The sequence below is a fragment of the Parus major genome, chromosome 1, assembly GCF_001522545.3.
Source record: "Parus major isolate Abel chromosome 1, Parus_major1.1, whole genome shotgun sequence".
NCBI classification, from domain to species: domain Eukaryota; kingdom Metazoa; phylum Chordata; class Aves; order Passeriformes; family Paridae; genus Parus; species Parus major.
Window position 1 is genome coordinate 84,105,381 of NC_031768.1, and position 19,668 is coordinate 84,125,048.

At 40.4% G+C, this 19,668-nt stretch overlaps 1 protein-coding gene across 7 annotated transcripts in view; it reads left to right on the plus strand.

Annotated features, from left to right (window-relative positions):
- TENM4 (teneurin transmembrane protein 4) overlaps positions 1–19,668 on the plus strand; it is a 591,710-nt gene that overhangs the window by 499,132 nt on the left and 72,910 nt on the right. For all 7 annotated transcript variants that reach the window (XM_015638720.3, XM_015638758.3, XM_015638767.3 and 4 more), the window contains one exon: positions 13,739–13,858. In XM_015638720.3, coding sequence (XP_015494206.1) covers positions 13,739–13,858 — 120 coding nt within the window. The remainder of the gene's footprint in view (positions 1–13,738; positions 13,859–19,668) is intronic.

Consider the following 19,668-nt stretch of genomic DNA (forward strand, 5'->3'; position numbering starts at 1 on the left):
CCTTATTTCAAGGAATGAAAGGCATCCATTAAGCTCTTCTAGATGAAGTGGCTGACATTGTGCACAAGTATCTCCTAAAGAGCACTGACAGATCTTCCTTTGACACAGACAAAAGAGAAGGAAACTAGAATGCTATTTGCAATCTACAGTGTGAATATTAGAGACCTCAAAAGAACTGAGGAAAATCATACCATCTAGGGAGGGCTCTTAAGAGTGACTTGCAATGTAAGCAATCAGAATATAGATTGGTTTCAAAACAGTTTTATCACTGTAATCATCATCAAGAAACAGGAACTGGGAAACAAAACAACAGCAGTTCACTTCTGTGACTGGATCTCAGCAAATTTTTTTAAGTATATTCCTGTCTGCTAGGGGTGGTCATCCCTGAAAATCATTTCTTGTAGCAGGGTAACTGGGGTGTCAAGTTCCTAGATCATTCAGTGTCTGCCCTGAATGTTGCCTTTCAGAAGTAGTGACCCTGATCCTGGAGGTGGCTGTCAACACTTAGGTTTGAACTCTGTTGAGCTTCACCCAGTCATGAACTGCTTACTTTCAGCTTTCCCACACACAGCAGTTAATAGGTTGGCACTGAAAATATACAGCCCTCAGGTTTCTGTGGGTATTTATTTCAGCACTTACATCTCAACTGGCCTCTCAGGCCCCTCTAGATCTGACCTAATGCTTTTCATGAGGGGACACAGTACCAGCTCCCATATATCACCTTTTTTGGTAGTCTCCAGGCTGACATCATCATCACAGCAGTGTCAGGAAATCGGCCTGATGTGATATTTTCCCTGATACTTCTTGATTCCAAGGTCTTCAGGGTCCAAAAAAGCTGACAACAGTGACTTTGACTATAACAAAATACTTATTATGTTGCAAATTGTCATTCATTGGCATTCTGAAGATCACAGGTACTGGATACTGAACAGTATGAACTCTGGACTAATTGTTGTGATTTGTTGCTATGAAGTCAGGCTTCAGAATATGAAATAGCTTCTGCTGACAATTTCATTTTTCTGATATATTTAGGGTAGCAATTCCTCAGCATTTCCACAGAGGACTCTGTTATCAGGTCCATATGTATCCTTTCTGACAGGCAGAGTTTTGGTACACGCACATCTGTGTTTAGTGAACTTTCCATACAACTAATGAACTATAGCAATCTTCATATTTGTGCAATAAAAAAATGAAATTACAGCTTCTCTTTTAAGGGCTGCTTGCATTCAGCAGCATACAGAGCTAGGGGAAAATAGTGGGAATTTCTTATTACATAGTGAATTTATTTCTGAGAGTGTAAGTAGTGGACCAACAGAAAGAATGTGTCATCTAGGGTCATATAAATTCCTGCAGAAGTTACATGTGTTTCATAGGTCTGATGATATCTCTATGTAGGAAGGGCCTATTAACCATCTGTAGATGTCCTGCTGAAGAAAGATTGAGAATTCAAAAGGAGCTCCTGCTAGCATAAATGTTTGTCTGGTATGTAGGTTACTGGAGTGAGAGAATGCAAAGATTCAGATCAATAGGAAGGGTCTTAATGACTGCTTTTGATTAAATGCAGTGGAAGTAATAAAACTTGTTCTATTTAAGTCAGGATGAAGAATTATACAAAGATAGCAGTGATTTATGAGGTTTCCATTCTCAAATTATCAGCATAGGGTGTGTGCCACTAAATATGGTCTACAGATACGTCACCTCAAGCTGTGATTGTATTGCATCTTTCAAGTTAAGTATCTTGATTCACAAGAGTGATTGCAAGTCACATTGAAGAACCTCAACAGAAGGTATGTTTTCCCCTGAGACTGCACCTGGTCCAGGTTTATGAGAGTGTTGGGTTGTTGAAAATGCCACTGCTCTTGGGATTTTAAGACATCATATATTCCTGTTAGTTCTTAAAGATCCTATACAACTGAATAAACTCAACTATTGCAAGGGTTTTCTGCTTAATTGACTTCTCTTCGTAGTTTCAATTATGTGTTTCACCACTCAGAAATCTGGACCTTGTAATAGCTCCTCTGGTCACTCTGGAAATGACAGTGCTTCAGCACTGGTCAGTGACTGGCGTGTGGGGAAGCATGGTCTGGAACCATCTGGGATCCAGTTAGTCTGGACAGGCAGGACTGCCTGTATTTGCATGTGTGGATATTCCCTTTGTTTCGGTAGCATTGTCACTGAAACTCCACCAGTTGCTTTTATAACAGGTAGATGATAATATCCCTGTTATTCATGGAGCTGCTCAGTGTCTCTATAAAAATTACAGCAGCCACTGGGGAAAGATGAACTGTTTTCATCACTCCTTCCAGCTGCTGACTTAAAAGTTTGTCTGACAGGAGGGAGTTATTCTTATGGAGGGCTCCAGCGTCCTGCTTTAGGACAACCCTCTCCCTTGCTGCTGGAATGATTCATGAAATCATCTCCTTGGAGTAGATCAGGATGTAGACTGCTGATCATGGAACTTCCTATATCTTTCTGTCCCAATGCCATCATCCTCCTGGGGTAGGGTTGGAGTTGGATTTGCATCATTTGCTGTGAGCAGTCCCCCATGAGCAGGCAGTACAGCGGTGACATGGATCTCTGTGTCCTGTGTGTCTGGTATCCTGCATGGGCACCAGTGGCACAGGCACACTCATCATTCAGGTCAGGAACTACAGCCTGCTCCTCCAGGCTTCACTAGGTCATGGCTGGCTTATTATCACCCTGGGGGAACACAGGCATATTTGCATCCCTGTCTGGCCTGTGCAGAAGTGGCAGCAGTCTGAAGGAGGTAACTGAGTATCTCTGCAGTGTATTTCCTGGGCTTCAGAACCACAGCTTTCCCACTCTTTAGAGAGAACAGCAGTGCAGATCACCTAATGGATACAAATAAATGAATGTCTCATGACAGCTAGCCTTTGAGTGAATTTATTATTGAATTACACTCTGGCTTTTTAAGAACAAGCTGAGCTGACAAGCTCTCTCACCAGAGCAGAAGAAAAAGAAAGACAATGATAAATTACCCTGATGGATAAAGGCAAAGACCTTGTCTCTTCCCAAATACCAGCAATTATATATTATTCATGTTTGGGAAGAAAAAATAATCATTGCCCATATTGAAATGAGTGTTTATGATGATAAAGCAAGTAGCTAAATTAAATTCTGAATGTGCAGAATGTCTTTTCACATCATTTTGATGAACAGATAACAAGTACTCCTCTACTACTTGGTCGTTCTTGTATTGATTTTGAAACCACTTGCTCTTACTGTTTGCTTTGTCGTTTTAAAACCGTTCTTAGTTGTCCATCATCATAAGGAGTCGCACAAGATGCTGTGGTGTCAATAAGTTGACTACAAAGTAGGACACCTGATATTTTTGTTCTCTTTTGAGGGACAGTGTCAGAAAATGGCAAAGAACAGGCTAAAGTCCTGATCCACAGTCTTTTATGGTAAGTGTTGGCATAGGTTAAAGTGCCTCAGAAAACCATGTATAGAATTGGCACTTTTTAAGGAAAATTTGAAATCAGTCAGTTTTAAAGTAGCATGTTTTATACCCCTCCTTTTTTGAGACAGATTGTATATTTACTTGCTGCCAGTAGTATCAACCTGTTCTGATTACTTGGGCAGCTAGAAATAACCATCTGAGTTACATAAAACATCAGAGAGCAGCATCTGTTATTAGCTGCAAGAGTAGTCCCTGGTTGCCCTCAGGTCAGTAGTCTACTTACAAAATGTTAGTTTTGAGGATTTAAATTCTGATGAGAATTAACTTTGCACATTCTTTCCCACTACTGAATGACAAGGTATCGGTAAACGTGTCCTTCCTGTGTCCCCTCTGTGTGCCAGGCAGAACAATGTACCTTACTGATACAGGTGGAGAAGGTTAAACAGCACAGCTAGAAACTAAAAGAGGCATGTATGCTATAAATGCCTGTGTGCACTCTTTTACTGTGAATAAATAAATAAATGGGTTTTTTTGTCAAAGAGTTAAATTGCATAGGTCCTAAGTCCCATCAAAAACTGTGAATACTGATCATGGGCAAAGAAGAGCTAAGAAAATAGGGCAGGATCAAAATGTTTCTTCAGAATGTTTTGATAGTCCATCGGGTCAGTCCTAAATGATTTAGAAGAATATTGCTATGTTTTCTTAGTATCCTTGAGGGAATTTGCCCAAAGAAGCTGTGTCTGCCCTACCCCTAGAACTATTCCAGGTTAGGTCTGAGCAATCTGATCTTGTGGTAGGTGTCCCTTCCCATGGCAGTGGGGTTAGAACTGGATGATCTTTTATGTCCCTTCCGACACAAACTGTTCTCTGATTCTATGAATATGCTCAAAGCATCTTTTCTTTTCATACATTTTGTCCCATTCATGGCGGGCTGTGGTTCACCCCAGCAGATCTTTCTGAGGTTTCTTCCCAAGGAAACCAAGGTGCTCTGTCTTTTCTGCATTTTTCCATCAAGAAAAGTGTAACTTTTATACAGCAACATGAAAAACACTTCTTTAGTTAAAGACAAAGTTAGAGGTCAAAGAACCAAAACTTATCAGGTGTAGCTTTATCCTGATGATTTCTCCTGAACTGACTAGTTCAGCCCATGGCTGCAGGCAGATGCAGTTCCCTTCAGCTGCAGGAAATTCTGTGGGTCGGATCCACCCACTGAACGCAGACACTCAGAAGCAATGCAGGAGCTTAGGGAGCACAGCAGCACCATGGTTAGGTTAGGACAGCTTGGAATGCTGCATCTGTTTAAAACTATGTCATAGAGATAGCACTGCATCCAATGTTCTGAGGGTGAGTGCTCATGGCACAGCATGGTACCTACATTGATGGAAGCAAGGTCATGTTTTTCCGTATTTTAAATCAAGCTAACACAGCAAGTCTTCAAACCCTCTTCTTCCCAGCATTATTGTCTTCCAAAGTCATCATTCTTCTTTCAGTGCTTTCTACTTAATTGAACTCCTAGTTAGGTACAAGTCATAGCTTTTTGAAATACAGAATAACAAGGAATTTTTTAAAGTTTACTGTTTTTTATTTTAATAATTAATCCCTTCAAGAGGGATTAAGAGCAAAGCATACTTTGAAAATTTAAAATTTAAAGTTTACCTTTCCTATGTACAGGGCTTATTTTTTTTTCCAATGTTTTCCCTCTGGCATAACATTATTCCCATATAGTAAATTTATGCAGTATATGCAGCTACTTACATAAACTTTGTGGAATTTGTATCTGCAGGACTTCATGAAAGCAAAGCTCCTGTCTCTGTTTATGTTCTTTTCCATAACATAGATAGTGTAACCATGATGGAATTCTATTCCTTTTTGTAACTGTGAGGAATTTGGTTGAACTCAATGATCTTCGAAGTCTTGTCCAACCTTAATGATTCTGTAATTTTTTAAGTCCTGTGTACAATCACTAGAGAAACTGGACTGTAGTTTTTAAAAAATATTTTTAAAACATTATTTTTATGACCAAGCACAAAGGAAGGAGTAGGATCTTCCTAGTGTTATTTGGGCATGCTTCCAGAGCCCAGCAAGGCTGCTGATAGAAACACTGCACCATCCTGCACCTGGAAGTAAAAGGTCTCAGGTGATACCTGTGTCCCAAGGAGCTCTTGGAGTGCGCAGAAAACAGCTCAGCTTTTTTCATGCTTACAAGTTTTGAAGGCTTGAGATTTAAGTACCTCCCAGATAACAAAGGTACTGATGCACTCAATTTAGGACTCTAAACTATGGTGTAGGTGTTGATGCATTCTCTTGGATCTCCACATAGATATTTGATTAATATTTATTCAGTACTTAAGTTACTTTCCTCTGAAAAAAGCTGCCTAACAGGAAGAGTCTGTCCTGTTATTTGCTAAATCCTGACATTTATTTGCTAAGTTGGTTAAAACTTCCTATATAAAAAAGCAGTTTTATAATCCAAAACATAAAATCTTTTATATTTTATTGGACATTTTTTTCCTAACTCCTTTTGATCGTTTCAAATCTATCAGACAGCTTATGTGTAGTTAAAGAACTTTCCCTATGATAATCAAAAGCGAGATCATTCTGTAATTAACCTGGAAATAATGTATTTTTCCTCCTCTTCTGCTGAGTTTTGTTTTTGCGGTGCCTGAGATTCAATGAAAGGCAGTCCATTTATTCCTGTTGTTCTGCAGAGCTGAACATGTGGCCAGAGCTTACAAAATAAATACCAGATGTAAAATACTGTAATAATACAGAACTTCTAAGTTTTGCAGACATTTTTAGTGAAGACTTGACATGAATACACTATTCATCTCTGAAAGTTATTGCAGCATAAAGTCTTTATCTCTCATAGAAATAATGGCTATAAAATGACTTCTGAAAAATCATGAAATAAGCATAATTCAGTATTAGGTGGAAAAATTATCTTGCACCTTATATACTACAGGCCATTTGATTTGGATTGTACAGACCTAAAAAAATATGAGTGTGATTCTGTTTCTTTGATATCTAATGCAAAGCAAGAGAGTGTTTCTTTGGTTTACTGGAAAAATGGAGAGAGTCATCAACTCCTAAAGCATTAGTCAATCACATTGTGAGTAAAAGGATTCTTCACTGAAACTTTGCAGTAAAGCACAGTCCAACCTTATAATGCATTGCATTTCCTATAAAACTCTGTTCTAAAATACTTTAATTTAAACAGTTGGAGCCAGTTTTACAATTTCACAGCCGTCATCAGCATCTTTTCCTCTGCTGAGTAGCTTTCCCATATCCTTTACCCTCCCACCTTACCATTATAGCTCAGCTGAGAAATCTTGAGGGTAAAAATAGTGAGTCAATGAGGCATAGAGACACAAGATGCTCTGGATGGCAGGAGTGGCATCTCTTTCCAAGAGTGGCCAGATTGCTTGGCAGATCAGAGAGGAAGATTGTGCTGTCATAAAGAGAAAGGACACACATCAAGAAGGTGAATAATGTTCAATTCCTGTGAGAAGTTTTCAAAGCAGTAAGGGCTTGATTCTTTCAAGAATGGAGCCAATAGGGAATTCTTGTGAAAGCAATGTTTACAGAGTTTCTAGAAGTGGTTGGTGGTCCTCAAAAGATACTACATTTTATTACCAAGCTGTCATGCAATAAAGATACCTTTTGGAGGAGCTACAACTGGCAGCCACTAACACTGCTGAAAAAAGATGTTGTCCATAATCTTTTTCATGAAGAACCATCAGTTTATATGTCTTCACTGAGCAGAATGGAGTCAGGCACATACAGTGGGAAGCCTGAAAAGCAATTGGTCACAAAACCAAGCCCTTATATATATATATATATATATATAAACCAAATACCAGATGAAGACTGCTGGTTTGATACTGTCAAGTTAGAACAGATCTAAAGAGGCAGTAAGAATAAAATCTGCATCTAGAGATGTTATTATAAATATTGATTAATAAGCACTTCTTTTTTGACTTCAAATACCAACTTCATTAACCACATTATAAAAGTATCTGAGCATTATATGGCTTTTTCCCCTGTCCTTCTTCAGGCAGTTTAAGCAATGGGTTTTCGCTGGAGTTTTTCATTCACTTGGCTTTGCTGTGTCTTTCATAGAATATCTAAATACTGTAGAAGAAACCTTGCAAAAGGTTTACAGCTAAGGACCATGCCCACATAATCATCAGCATCTCCTGATCCTTCATAAATGAGACCTTTCAAGTATCTTCACTGAGTAGGTTAAACAAACAGAGCAGGTGCAGTTTCTTGCTGCAGACAACTTAGAATTGACTTTCTTTTACTGATTCTGTTCAGAGCTCTTAAAAACTTTGTTCTTTGTGACCCATCCTCCTTCTCCAGGGTCCCTGTTCCATCAGCAGCTCACAAAGCAGAATGGCAGGATCTCTTACGAGCCATGTCTGTCAGTGCCACTTAGCAGGTCCCCATTTGGGATATGGTCAAACGTTAATGCATTTATTCCCTCTGTCACATTGACACTGGCATTCTGGTGCCTCCCTTAGTGCAGACTCCTTGGATAAGCCTAATCAGTTATTTAGAATCATAGGATATTTTGGGGTGAAAGGGACCTTTAGAGGCCATCTAGCCCCTACCATGAGTAGGGACATCTTCTATCAGGTTGCTCAAAGCCCCATCAACTTGACCTTGAATGTTTCCTGGGATGGGGCAGCTATGACCTCTCCATGCAGCCTATGCCAGTGGTTTGCCATCCTTATCATAAACTTCTTCCTTAAATCTGGTGTGAATCAATCCTCTTTTAGTTTAGAACTATTATTCCATGTCCCATTGCATCCAGCCCTCCTAAATCCAGTAGGATTGTATCCCAGCTGCCCAACATATGCCAAACCCTTTCAGAAACTCGCTTGTGCTGTCCGTGATGGTCTGGGTGTCTTTCTGGATGACTGCTCTTCAATTTTCATTTCCTATATAAGTCTGCCTTTTTTCTTTTTAACAGGGAGACCTTCAGAAGGATAATTTACATTCTTTTTTCCTTACCTTAATTCCTTAATTCAGATGGCAGCTAAGAACAGTACATAGGTTTTGACTTTGAGCTTTTCTTACAACTAAACTGAACTAAAAAAGCCAGACAGATTGACTCAGTTCAAGGAAAGACTGTCAGGAGGTTTTTCTCCACAGTTAAGAGGCAAGTGGGCAGGGCTGTTTTTGCAGACAGCTTTTGAGGGAAATGCTGCCACAAGCAATGAACTTGAACGTCTCTATGTTCTGATCTTCCCTCTTCTTTTGTCCTTCATCTGCCAGCTCAAGCATTTTCTCTGAGTCTGTGTGTTTGATCATGATGCCCTTAGCTTTTACCTGGCATCCTACCAAGTGCTCTGTCTATCCTGGTACAAGACTGCCCTGAGGTTGTTTAACATTAGACAGGTACATTCAACCCAAAATGGACAAGGTACATTTTGCTTTATCCTCTCTTACTCTCAAGCAGAAAGGCCACAGCCAAGGCTAAAGACAAGAGATTGTAGCACGTGTGTACTTCTAGGCACTTATCACACTGAGCAGATCACAAATGAGTGCCATGAGAATGTAAAAATCCCTATGCAAGGGATTATCAGATTACAATTATTCCTCTTATGTCTCTGTGAGGAGGGGACTGTTATTTTGCAGGTGCAGTAAAGAGACAAACAGACCAGCTGACATGACTGGTGTTACACAGAAAGGCTGTTGAGATTATTTTTCATTAATAACATTCCTCCCAATGAACTATAACTTTCTGGACTTTTTTTCTATGGAGCTCTGTTTTATCTGGAGCTGAAGTTTTATCCCAAGCTGAAGGATAAATCCTATATATTTGTGTGTATATTTACAGATGCCGATAAAATGTGGAAGTGGTAAGTTCAAAGAGATTTATAATGTTAAATTAAGATATTTATTATTAATAACTTGGCTAAGGATGGCTAAGCAGTCATGATAACCATTTTCACACATTGAAACCTTTAAACAAGAAAGTCCAGTGAGGTATGTTGGAAGTATTTTGAGAAGCGACAAAAATTAATTGGAGTGAGATTTCCCATGGCGTCTATCCTCAGTCAAGGAAAGAATGTACATTTCTTTCAGAAAAAGTGGGATTTAGGATGCATGGAATTTTCTTCTTACAGTGAAAAATGCTTAAGAGAAGCAGTATTTTTCCCTTATTTCCAAATGCCAAGCACAGTGTCACCAGAAAACATCTGTGAGTAAAGTGTGTTGGAAAGACCAATGTCTAGGTTGTGAGACACTGGATCAGAGTTAGTATTAAAGACAAGTCTTTATTGTGCTCCCATGAGGTAAAATGGCTTTTGTGGAATTTGCTTTTCTAGCTTCTGTTCTAAGGCTGGTTTGGTCTGCTTGAATTTTGTTGACAGTCTGTCAAACTTTATTTGTCTATGAGCAATAGGAACATAAAGGCATCAGTGTACCCCTGTCTGTTTTGCCGCTGTGGCCCAGATCTTACCAGAAAGACTTAATTTAATTTTCTTGCGAATAAAGGATAACTTCACAAAGCAAGGGTGTAAAATTTTTTGATACACCATCTGGCATAGTAAATAGCGTTTTGACAATTATTTGTTCTTTCAAGCAAGTTTTTATGGACAAATAAAAAAATTAAAATGGAAAAGTCTAATTAAAGAAAAGGAAAAATGGAGACTGCTTTTCCTTGTAAAACAAGAATCCATATAGCGTCATGTAACAGTAGTGAAGGAAACAAAACAAGCGAACAAAAACAAACCAAAAACCAGAGGCAATAGGTGGAATCTATTAATAATTTAATGAAAAGATGAGGCTCAGGCTACAAGAAATTGAATTTTGTTCAACTGCAGAAAACACTCTGAACTAGCAGGCCTGGACTGATGGAATAAATCTCTTCTATTAACATAAGAGATAATTTTATGTAAATGTATTTTGAGACCTTCTAGCAGAGCTGAGCATCTTAGCAGTACCACTTAACTTCTTTGCAGGGTAATTGCATTTAGACCAAGGTCAACTGAAGGAAATAGTTGACTAAATTAGCATTAACCAGGTTCCTGGGGGGCTTGGGGCATTGTAGATGCTCAATCTTGCCTCCAGAAAGGGCATGTTGACACTAGAGAAGCCAGCTGCTTCCAGTGCACTGTGTTTTATTCAACTGGGGCAAATTTTATCATCCAGGGAAGGAGAAGATTCAAGACTCACAAGGAATAGTCTGGGCTTAAGTTTTCCTCCAGTTTCCATCTCTACCTCTTTTAAATGGGTTCAGATTCATGCATCCTGCTCCTGCTTCTTTTTATCACTGTGGGTTGGGAATGATGCCCCCTAAGTGGTAACATGTATCCTTAAAGCATGGAAATGAAGCAATGGTTATAGTCCTCAGGAGGGTGGGGCATGCAGCTGGGTTTGCTGATGAGCTGCTTCTCTGAGAAGAGACTGCCTCCAAGTCCGTGAGCACATAGGTGTGCTATGGAGTTGAATGAGTGCTGGGAAGCATCAGCCAGGGTGGGAACTAAGTCCCAAAAGTCCAAAGGTGGGGTGTCAAATGCATTTGCTACAGCTGCCAAGGTGAGAGGAAGCTCTTTGTTTGTCCACCTTCTGCTGGTGCCTGTTGTGGAAATAGTTGTCAATGATATGTAATGGAGCAGGTGCTTGTGGATATAAAGCACATCCCCCATTTACTGGGCTGAGGGTCTAGGCCAATCTGCTTTCACTGTTACTTAAGCTTTAAAACTGCCTGGACATGTGTGTAGGGCAGCAGGAGAGACTACACTGCACTAGACCTGCACTATCTTTTTTTCCTTTACTTGCCTTGACCTCTTGGAAGAAAAAAGAACAGCTGGAAGTGTTCTTCTTGGGTTCACAGAAATGTACGATCTTGTTCTTACTATTTTAAAACATTAGTAGTTGTAGTGCTTACTTGAATACGTGGTACAGAACACCAATTCCTTTGTACTCAGGTCTTAGTATTCATGAAACAGTTTGCAGTGATTCCTTGTCTTCCACAAAATGTGCAGCCCATTTGATGAGAAACTGAGAGAAGTCAGTTTCAAACCCATCATCTGGTCTCTCTGAAGGATGGAAAAGAAGATAGGGAAGAGTAGAGCAGATCATGAAAAATCTGGGAAGAGAAAGACTAGGTTCTGCTGTTGGCTCAGAGATGTGCTCAGACACATTGACTTTACGCAAAAATTGCACTGCAGATGGTGACCTGTTGACTTTATTGGGGTTATTCCAAGCATTGACTTTTTCCAAGCATACTCCATGGCATCATGAGCCTTTTGAGTTATGCTCTACCTGTGTGTTAGAGAGTAACATTCATAATACTGTATTGGATTACTGTTTTCCAGTTGCTGTATATGGAAAGATGAGTTAGAGCCCTTAATGGCAGAAGTAATGGAGGTATTAAGGATATTATTCCCCCCATTAGCCCTATCCCTGAAAATGTTCAAAGGCCTGTTAGATGGCACTCTGAGTAAACCAGTGTAGTGGAAGGCAAGCAGATTGGAACTATGTGATCTTTAATGTCCCTTCCAGCCCAAGCCATTGTAGGATTGTAAGATTATTAGCTACAAACTTAGTCCAAATTTTTTCCTACATAACTCCTGGGAAGTCAGTAATGATATGTCAGAGAAAACTCAGTGACATAAAAATCATTTCCAGTGTCTAATTTTCCTGTGACCTATTCCAAAATTATATATGAATATAGTCACATCCTAGATTGCAGACACATTTTGGCATCTCTAGGGTAATTTTTGATAATATTGGAGCTCTCCATTTAGATCATCTGGAATTTAGTTTAAGACTCCCTGGCAAATGGTCTGTTTTTTGTACTGTGGAATGTAAAAATTGTGCAGCCTTTATTAAATAGAAATTATATTTTATCTCCTTGCATTATACAATCTCAGATTTTTAGGTGGACTGTAAGAAAATAACTGGCTCTTTCCCTAATGATCTGTGTTTGTGAAATCATCTTTCCAAAACATTGCAGAAATCATCCTTTGCCTCAGTGAACCAGCAAAGCACCATTACTCCATTGAAGTGCAGCTGGGATGATTTACTCTAGCTGAGATCTGGTTCTGCACCTGGAGAAACATTGGCTTTCAATCTCTGCTCTCCAGCAGGACAGCAGTTAGGAAAATTATTCATTGGGTCACGTTAGCACACTGACACTACAATTTGCTGTTGCTGCTCAGAAAAATAGTTACCTTCAGCCAAAAATTGGGTTCAGACACTCTCAAAGACATGTGATGTTTTGTCTTTATGGGAAGCTCCAAAGGTAGCAATGTAGTAATGACTTAGAAGTCTGGAAACAGACTTTGGAATGAGAACCGAGAAAATTTGTCTTTGGCTTTACTGCAGGTTTTCTGACTGACCTTGGACAACTGAAAATCATTCCATGTTTTATTTCCTCTCTGTAAAATACCAATCTGGCTGTATTAATCAGTGTTTGTAAAGATCCTGTAAAGATTCTTGAAATCCTTAGATAAAAGAGCATATTACAGATCACAGAGTAGTTGGAATAGATGTAGCCTATAAAATGGTGCAATCTACCAAACTTGGGAAGAAAAAACCTGTCCTATTAATGTGCTCAGCTCCCCAGGCAGATTGTAAGGAGGCTTTCTGAACCTGGCAAATTATCTGTCATGGTTTTCCCAAATGGGAAAGAAATGAACTGCCAAGCCTTGGCCAGGATCTTCAGCAGGTTTTGTGCCTTAAATATGTCCATGTACTGCATGGTAATTTTCTGTTCTCTTTTATTTTAAAGTGCACCTTGCGTTTAATTAGAGTGATACTGTTAAGACATTGCTGGCTTTTAGGAAAAGGTTCTTCACTCTGAGGGGTAGTTGTGTGCTGGAACAGGCTCCTGAGGGAGTGTCATTACACCAAGCCTGCCAGAGTTGCAGAAGTGTTTGGGCAACACTTTTAGGAATGTGGTACAATTTGAGGGCTGTTCTATGTGGTGCCAGGAGCTGGGCTGAGTGATCATCATGAGTCCCTTCCATCTCAGGGGATTCTATGATTCTGAAATTCCAGTGTGATGTTGTGAGTTGTACAGAAGTTTATACTTCATTAAGTATATGCTGGAGCAGTTTCTTTTGTATAGTAGGGTAATTTTAAACTTCACTTTGAGTATCAAAAGTTTTTACATAATGCCTGAGAAGGCCTTCAAGGGTAGCATCCCACCATCAAAACATACTGCATGGCCTCCAGCTTTACAGGTTATAAAGGCCTTGGCTTTCTAACCCATAGGAATTGCCAGCCATATCAACAGAGGAGACAACTGCATTTGTCAAAAGGACTTATTATTTCTTATCGTTTTTCTACTTCTTGCAGACATGCATGTGTGATTCGAGGCCAGGTGATGACAGCAGACGGGACGCCTCTAGTTGGAGTGAACATCAGTTTTGTCAACAATCCCCTGTTTGGATACACAGTCAGCAGACAAGATGGCAGGTAGGATGTCTACAGTGTTCAGTCAGCATTATTGCCATGACCACTAAAGAGACACTCCTTCCAAAAGCACATTTATTATTGATGCCTTTTGAAGGTGTTGGTGCATTATTGTTGGTTGTTTCAGGGCTACATCTAGCTGGTGACTGGTCCCCAGTGCTGTTCCTTGCTGTTCAATTCCAGGGCCAGTCTTGTTCAAAGTATTTATCAACAGCCTAGATGCAGGAGTTGAATTCACCATTAGCAGGATGCTGATGGTACCAAACTGGGAGGTGCTCTTGATGCTCCTGAGGGACGAGAGACCTTCCAGAGGGATCTAGATAGGTTGGAGCCATTGGTCTGTGATGAATGGGATGATTTTTAAAAAGTCAAAATGTTGGATTTTCTGCACTTGGAACAGAGTAACACCAGGCACAAGTAGAAACTGGGAGAGGAGTGGCTGGAGAGCAGCCCTGCAGGCAGGGATCTGGGGGTGCTGGCCAGCAGCAGCTGAACAGAAGCTGTTAGAGCAGTGTGACATGGCAGCCAAGTGGGAAAACCCCATCCTGTGGTGTATCAAATACAGCATGACCAGACAGTCAAAAAGGTGGTTGTCCTGCTGTATCCAGTGTTGGTGCAGCCTGACCCAGAATCCTGTGTACAGTCCTGGGTCCCACAATTTAAGAAAAGTGTTCAGGTTCCTTAGTGTGTCCAGAGGAGAGCAAGAAAATGGTGACAGGGCTGGAAGAAATATCCTGTGAGCATCATCTGAAGACTCTGAGCTTCTCCAGTTCTGAGAAAAGGAGACTTGAAGGGTGACCTCATTGCTTCCTACAGCTTCCCGAGGAGGGGATGTGGAGAGAGAAGTGCTGAGCTCATCTTCTTGGTATCCACGGGTAGGACTCATGGAAATGGTTCAAAACTGCACTAGGAGAGGTTTAGACTGGCCATGAAGAAACATTTCTTGACTGAAAGGTTGCTCAAACACTGGAACAGGCTTCCAGTTAAGGAAACTTCCCTATCCAAGCATCCAGAAGCCACTCTGTCAGTCACACTCTCACCATCTGAGCTGGGACTGAGTCCCCTTTGTAGCCACATCCCACACTCACAGCCACACCAGGGCTCCCTACCTGCTTGACCCCAGGGTTCTCATAGCAGTGTCTCAGATATCCAGATCCCTTAAACAATTTAATCTTGGTGCAATAACTAAATAACAAAATAACAGCCCAAGCTGGTGCCTGCAAGGAGGGACCCCAGACAAAGGAAACTCTGGGCTTTTATCCCCTTGCAGTCTTAAGCATAGGAAAGTCTGGAGTCATCCTTTAGGTCCTGTTGTGTCTCCACATGGGCACTCAGCAGTTCCCTGCCTCTTGCCTTAGGCTTTGGCTTGGCCTCCCACCCCCCAGGGAGCTCAACCTGCAGCTCACACTGCAGTTGAACACCAAGCTACCTGCACCAAATGTAGTATCAGCACTCCTAAAAATGTTTGACGCTCCAAGCCTGTCAGTGTTTAAGAGACATTTGGACAAAGTGCTTAATAACATGATTTGATTTGATAAGCCCTGAACTGGTAAGGCAGCTGAACTTGATGATCCTCGTACTTCCCTAACAAATGAATACAAATGAATAGCCTATTCTATTCTATTCTATTCTATTCTATTCTATTCTATTCTATTCTATTCTATTCTATTCTATTCTATTCTGTTCTGTTCTGTTCTAATTCTATCCTATCCTATCCTATCCTATCCTATCCTATCCTATCCTATCCTATCCTATCCTATCCTATTCTTCTTTATTATTAGTAACTTTGTGATATCACCTAGAATCTTAGCCAGCAATTTGGCAATGTGGTGCCCATGCATATAAAAAAAAAGATATCTTCTGTTCCCAGCAGGTCTATTCTTGCTAATTCATATTGAAATGTTTAGGAGGAATCCATTAAGATTACGGTTGTGTTAGAAGCAAAATCTGAGCAATCATGCTCAACCAAAACAAAAGCAGTGCAAATTGGGAATGTCTTTCATCTTATTTTTCTTTGTCAGTGTTAATTGGCTCCCTTTCTTTTAAGGACAAAAACATAACACAAGGGGTTCCAGCTGCATATGCTCTATGTATTAACTACTAACCACTAGCACTTGGGAGAGGATTTATGGATTTTAGCACCTCTCCAATCCACAACTTTCATTTGAGTTGGCTGGAGAAATAGAATTGTAATGAAGAAGAGGAACACGTGCTGGCAACGTGTGCTTGATGCTGTCCTATTCACACTCAGGGATGCTTACACCTACTGTAACACTGATGGAGACTGGGAGGTTTTCCAAGTGATGCTCCAACTCTTCAATGTTATGACATTAAAATGCAGATGATAAAGAGCCATTCCAGGAAAAGGACACCCCTGGAGCTGGTGTCTTATTGCCAGTACCTTGCACATTACTGCAAAAAGGAGAAAATTTGAATATTTCTGCTTAAGGGTACCTCTGACAACCTTACTGAATGTACTTTGTGGAGAAGTGGGATCCAAACCACACTATCATGATCAGCTTGCTGTGTATGGACCAGCACAAAATCTGTGTCCAGTAGAACAAATAAATATGACTAAAAGATTCCTGGACAACAATGCCTGTCATAACCTTATGTTCTGTCTCTTTCCTTGTATGTGTACAACACCCAACATGTGTGTAACCATTCATTTAGATTACAAGTAAACTGAGGAAAGAAACCATCTCTTTGCTTTGCAGTTGTGTGGTACCTAGCACAGAGGGGCCTTATAGTAAACTGGACCTCTAGCCAGAAAACATGTAAGCTAAAGGGACAGAGCATGGAGGTGATTGCTGCTTTCCAGGCTCCCAACCTTTGTAATATTCAAGCATGTATTTATTCCTGATACTTGAGTGGTGAAAGGTAAACCCTCCTGATATAAATCTACTTCTACTGCCAGTTCAAGCAGGGGATGCTCCTTCCATGCTATGTCCTTCCCAAGGTCCAGCTGAGCAGGGCCACAGGGCAGAAAGCAATGCAGCCAGAGAATCAGTATGCTCCACCAGGCTTTGGTGGACTCCTTGGAGTGGCTGCCAGCCTCCAGAAGCTAAATTATTTTCAAGGAGCTCCGGGGTGCAGTTTGCTGACTCAGCCCCCAACAGACACTCAGCTCTAAGTGATAAAAATGACAGAGATCAGCTGTCTCAGAGCAAGGAATCTGTGACCAAGTGGGATTCATCCTAAAGCTGTGATTTCTGTAGGCAGCTGGTGGGGGTCAGTGTAACCTCAGACTCTGTGGTGTCAGCTCTTCTGATTTCACTTTCTTCACCTTCCTCTCAAGTCAATCTGCTTCTACAGAAACCTGGTGCACAAACATCAAAGAAATTGTTCAATTGCAGTGCTGAGCCTCCAGAATAATGAGTGTATCTTCCAATTTAGCTAAGGGATATATGCAGGTACTTTCTCAAATGAACAGGCACATCAGTGCATCTGTGTACTCTGTAGGCACTCTATAGACAAAAACCACTTGTCCATAAATGGACAACTTAAAGAACACCAAAGTCCATAGAACCATGGAATGGTTCGGGTTGGAAGCCACATTAAAGATCATCCAATTACAACTCCCCTGCCATGAGCAGGGACAACTTCCACTAGACCAGGTTGCTCAAAGTCCCATGAAATCTGTCCTTAAGTCCAGTGACTTCCTCAGTGGTCTGTAAATTATCTTGAACTGTTTGTGACCATTCAAGCTAAAATTTGTCAGGACAGAAAATGTTGTCAGACACCCCTAATTTCTAATCCCAGCCTCTCTGCAAATTTGGTGGGTACCATTACATGCATCTCTTGACCTCCCCAGGCCAGTGAACTAGCCTGTGAAAGGGTGTTGCCTTCCTTACTGATTGTTACAGTATTTATTTAATAATATTTGTAAAGCATTTTCAAAATCATGTAAAGAATTCATGCTATTCCAGTTTCTACTAACTTTTTTTATGGGTTTGAGTATTTTTTTTTAATAGAGCATGACATCTCATCAGCTTTTGTACAGCAAAGTTTTCATGTCATTGAGTCAATTTTGTTTTAAGAAATTGATGCTCTTAGACAAGAAGCAGGTTCTCCTGACCTACAGTATCAGGCTGCATGCATTCCCAGTCCAGAGCAGGGCACAGTCGTACTGGGCCATCTCTCCCATCTTTAGTGTCATTCTGGTTTGGAGAATAAATGGGAGCGCACATACAAGTAGTAACCCTGTTCCAGGGGTCATGAGATAACTGCATAAAACTCAGCAGGGTTATTTTTTGGCATCTTCACCATAGGAATATCTATTCTTGAAAGTGTGCACTGAGTTGGCTTAAATTGATTTAGCAAATCAGTTTACTGATAGCAGGGAAATAACTGGGGTTTTAAAGTAAGGAAATTTAAAGATACAATTGCATCAGTTTAGCTAGATTGGTTCCTAAGCTGATTTTGTTGCTCCAGGTGTGGGGGTTTTGGGGTTTCTTTTTGGCATGATAAAGTTTCCAAATGAGTAAGTAAAATTTCAGTTTTAGAATTAAAGTGAACTAAATTTTTCATCTCTGCAAGAGGGCTCATTTTAGGTCTCCTATTACATTGCTCAGATAGAGACTGGAATAGTGAAACCCTGGTCCTGTTTAAGTCACATTACTTAGACTGAGCAAAACTTTTATAACTTCAAGGCTTGCATGTGTTTTTAGCCTAATTACTGCAACAGAGACTTTGTTTATATAACAAGGCATGAATATAAAGTGACAACTTTCAAACTACTCTTTTGTATGCATTTCTCTGTAAAGCAAAGTTAGCTGACAGTTCAAAGTATCAGTACTGGATTATAAACTATATTTTTAAATAAAGCTTTAGATTTGATTAAAGTGGTAGTTTAGAGAGGCTGCAAGTCCTCAGTATCCCTGCATTGTAGGAACAGTGTTGATAAAACGGCAAGAAAGTCTCCAGACTTTTTCCATATTGCATTCAGCAGCTTTGGCATAGCTTTCTCAGAAATACCAGAAACATGAACTTCCAGAGAAAAGAGATGAGAAAGGGTTACACTTTCCTGTGGAGTTTTTATTTTTTGAGCCTGCTTTGGATAAATAGATAATTTCATCCTTCAGCTCATCTCTCCTGAGTCTTTAAAAAAAAAACAACAAAACAACTGTACAAGTATGGTTTTTACAGAGTGATAAAAACTACATCAGAGATGAGAAGCAAAAACAGAAATAAAATTGTCTCGTTCCTTCAATCCCAGGACAGTTTTCCTTTTGTTAAATTTAATTTCACTGAGGGAAACTGGGAGGTGTTTTCTGGGGTTTTTTTTTCTGTTTGGTTTTGGGTTTACTTTTTGTTCAGTTCATCAAGGTAACTTGAAAACTGCACCCTGGGACTCTGGGAAAACCAGCTTGTGAGCAACACTGCCTGCTGAAAAATACTGCATGGTTCTGTTTTCACAGCTGCTGGAGCCTGACACGGAGGTGGTGCTTTCCCTTCTGTATCCTGTTTTGGGGATGCAGGAGAGGCCAGGTATTTCCCCCCAGCAGATCCTCATCCCTGATACAGGCTCAGTGAAGCCCAAAGGGATGAAACAGAGGTGTTTGCAAATAAAACCTCTTCCAACTTGCCTAAAAACTTGTTGAGCATCATTTGTAATGTTTATTTCTTCCCTCCTGTTGGCCCATTCAGTGCAGGGATCCATGCAGAGCAAGCATCTTCCTCCCAGCAGAAGGACTTGCCAAATGCTAATTGACTGTTAAAAACATTCACATCAGGGTACAAACGTTGTGCAGCTTTGCTGGCAGGGACCAGCAAGTTACTCCTCAGGCTGCTGCAAGCCAAGCTCCATAGGT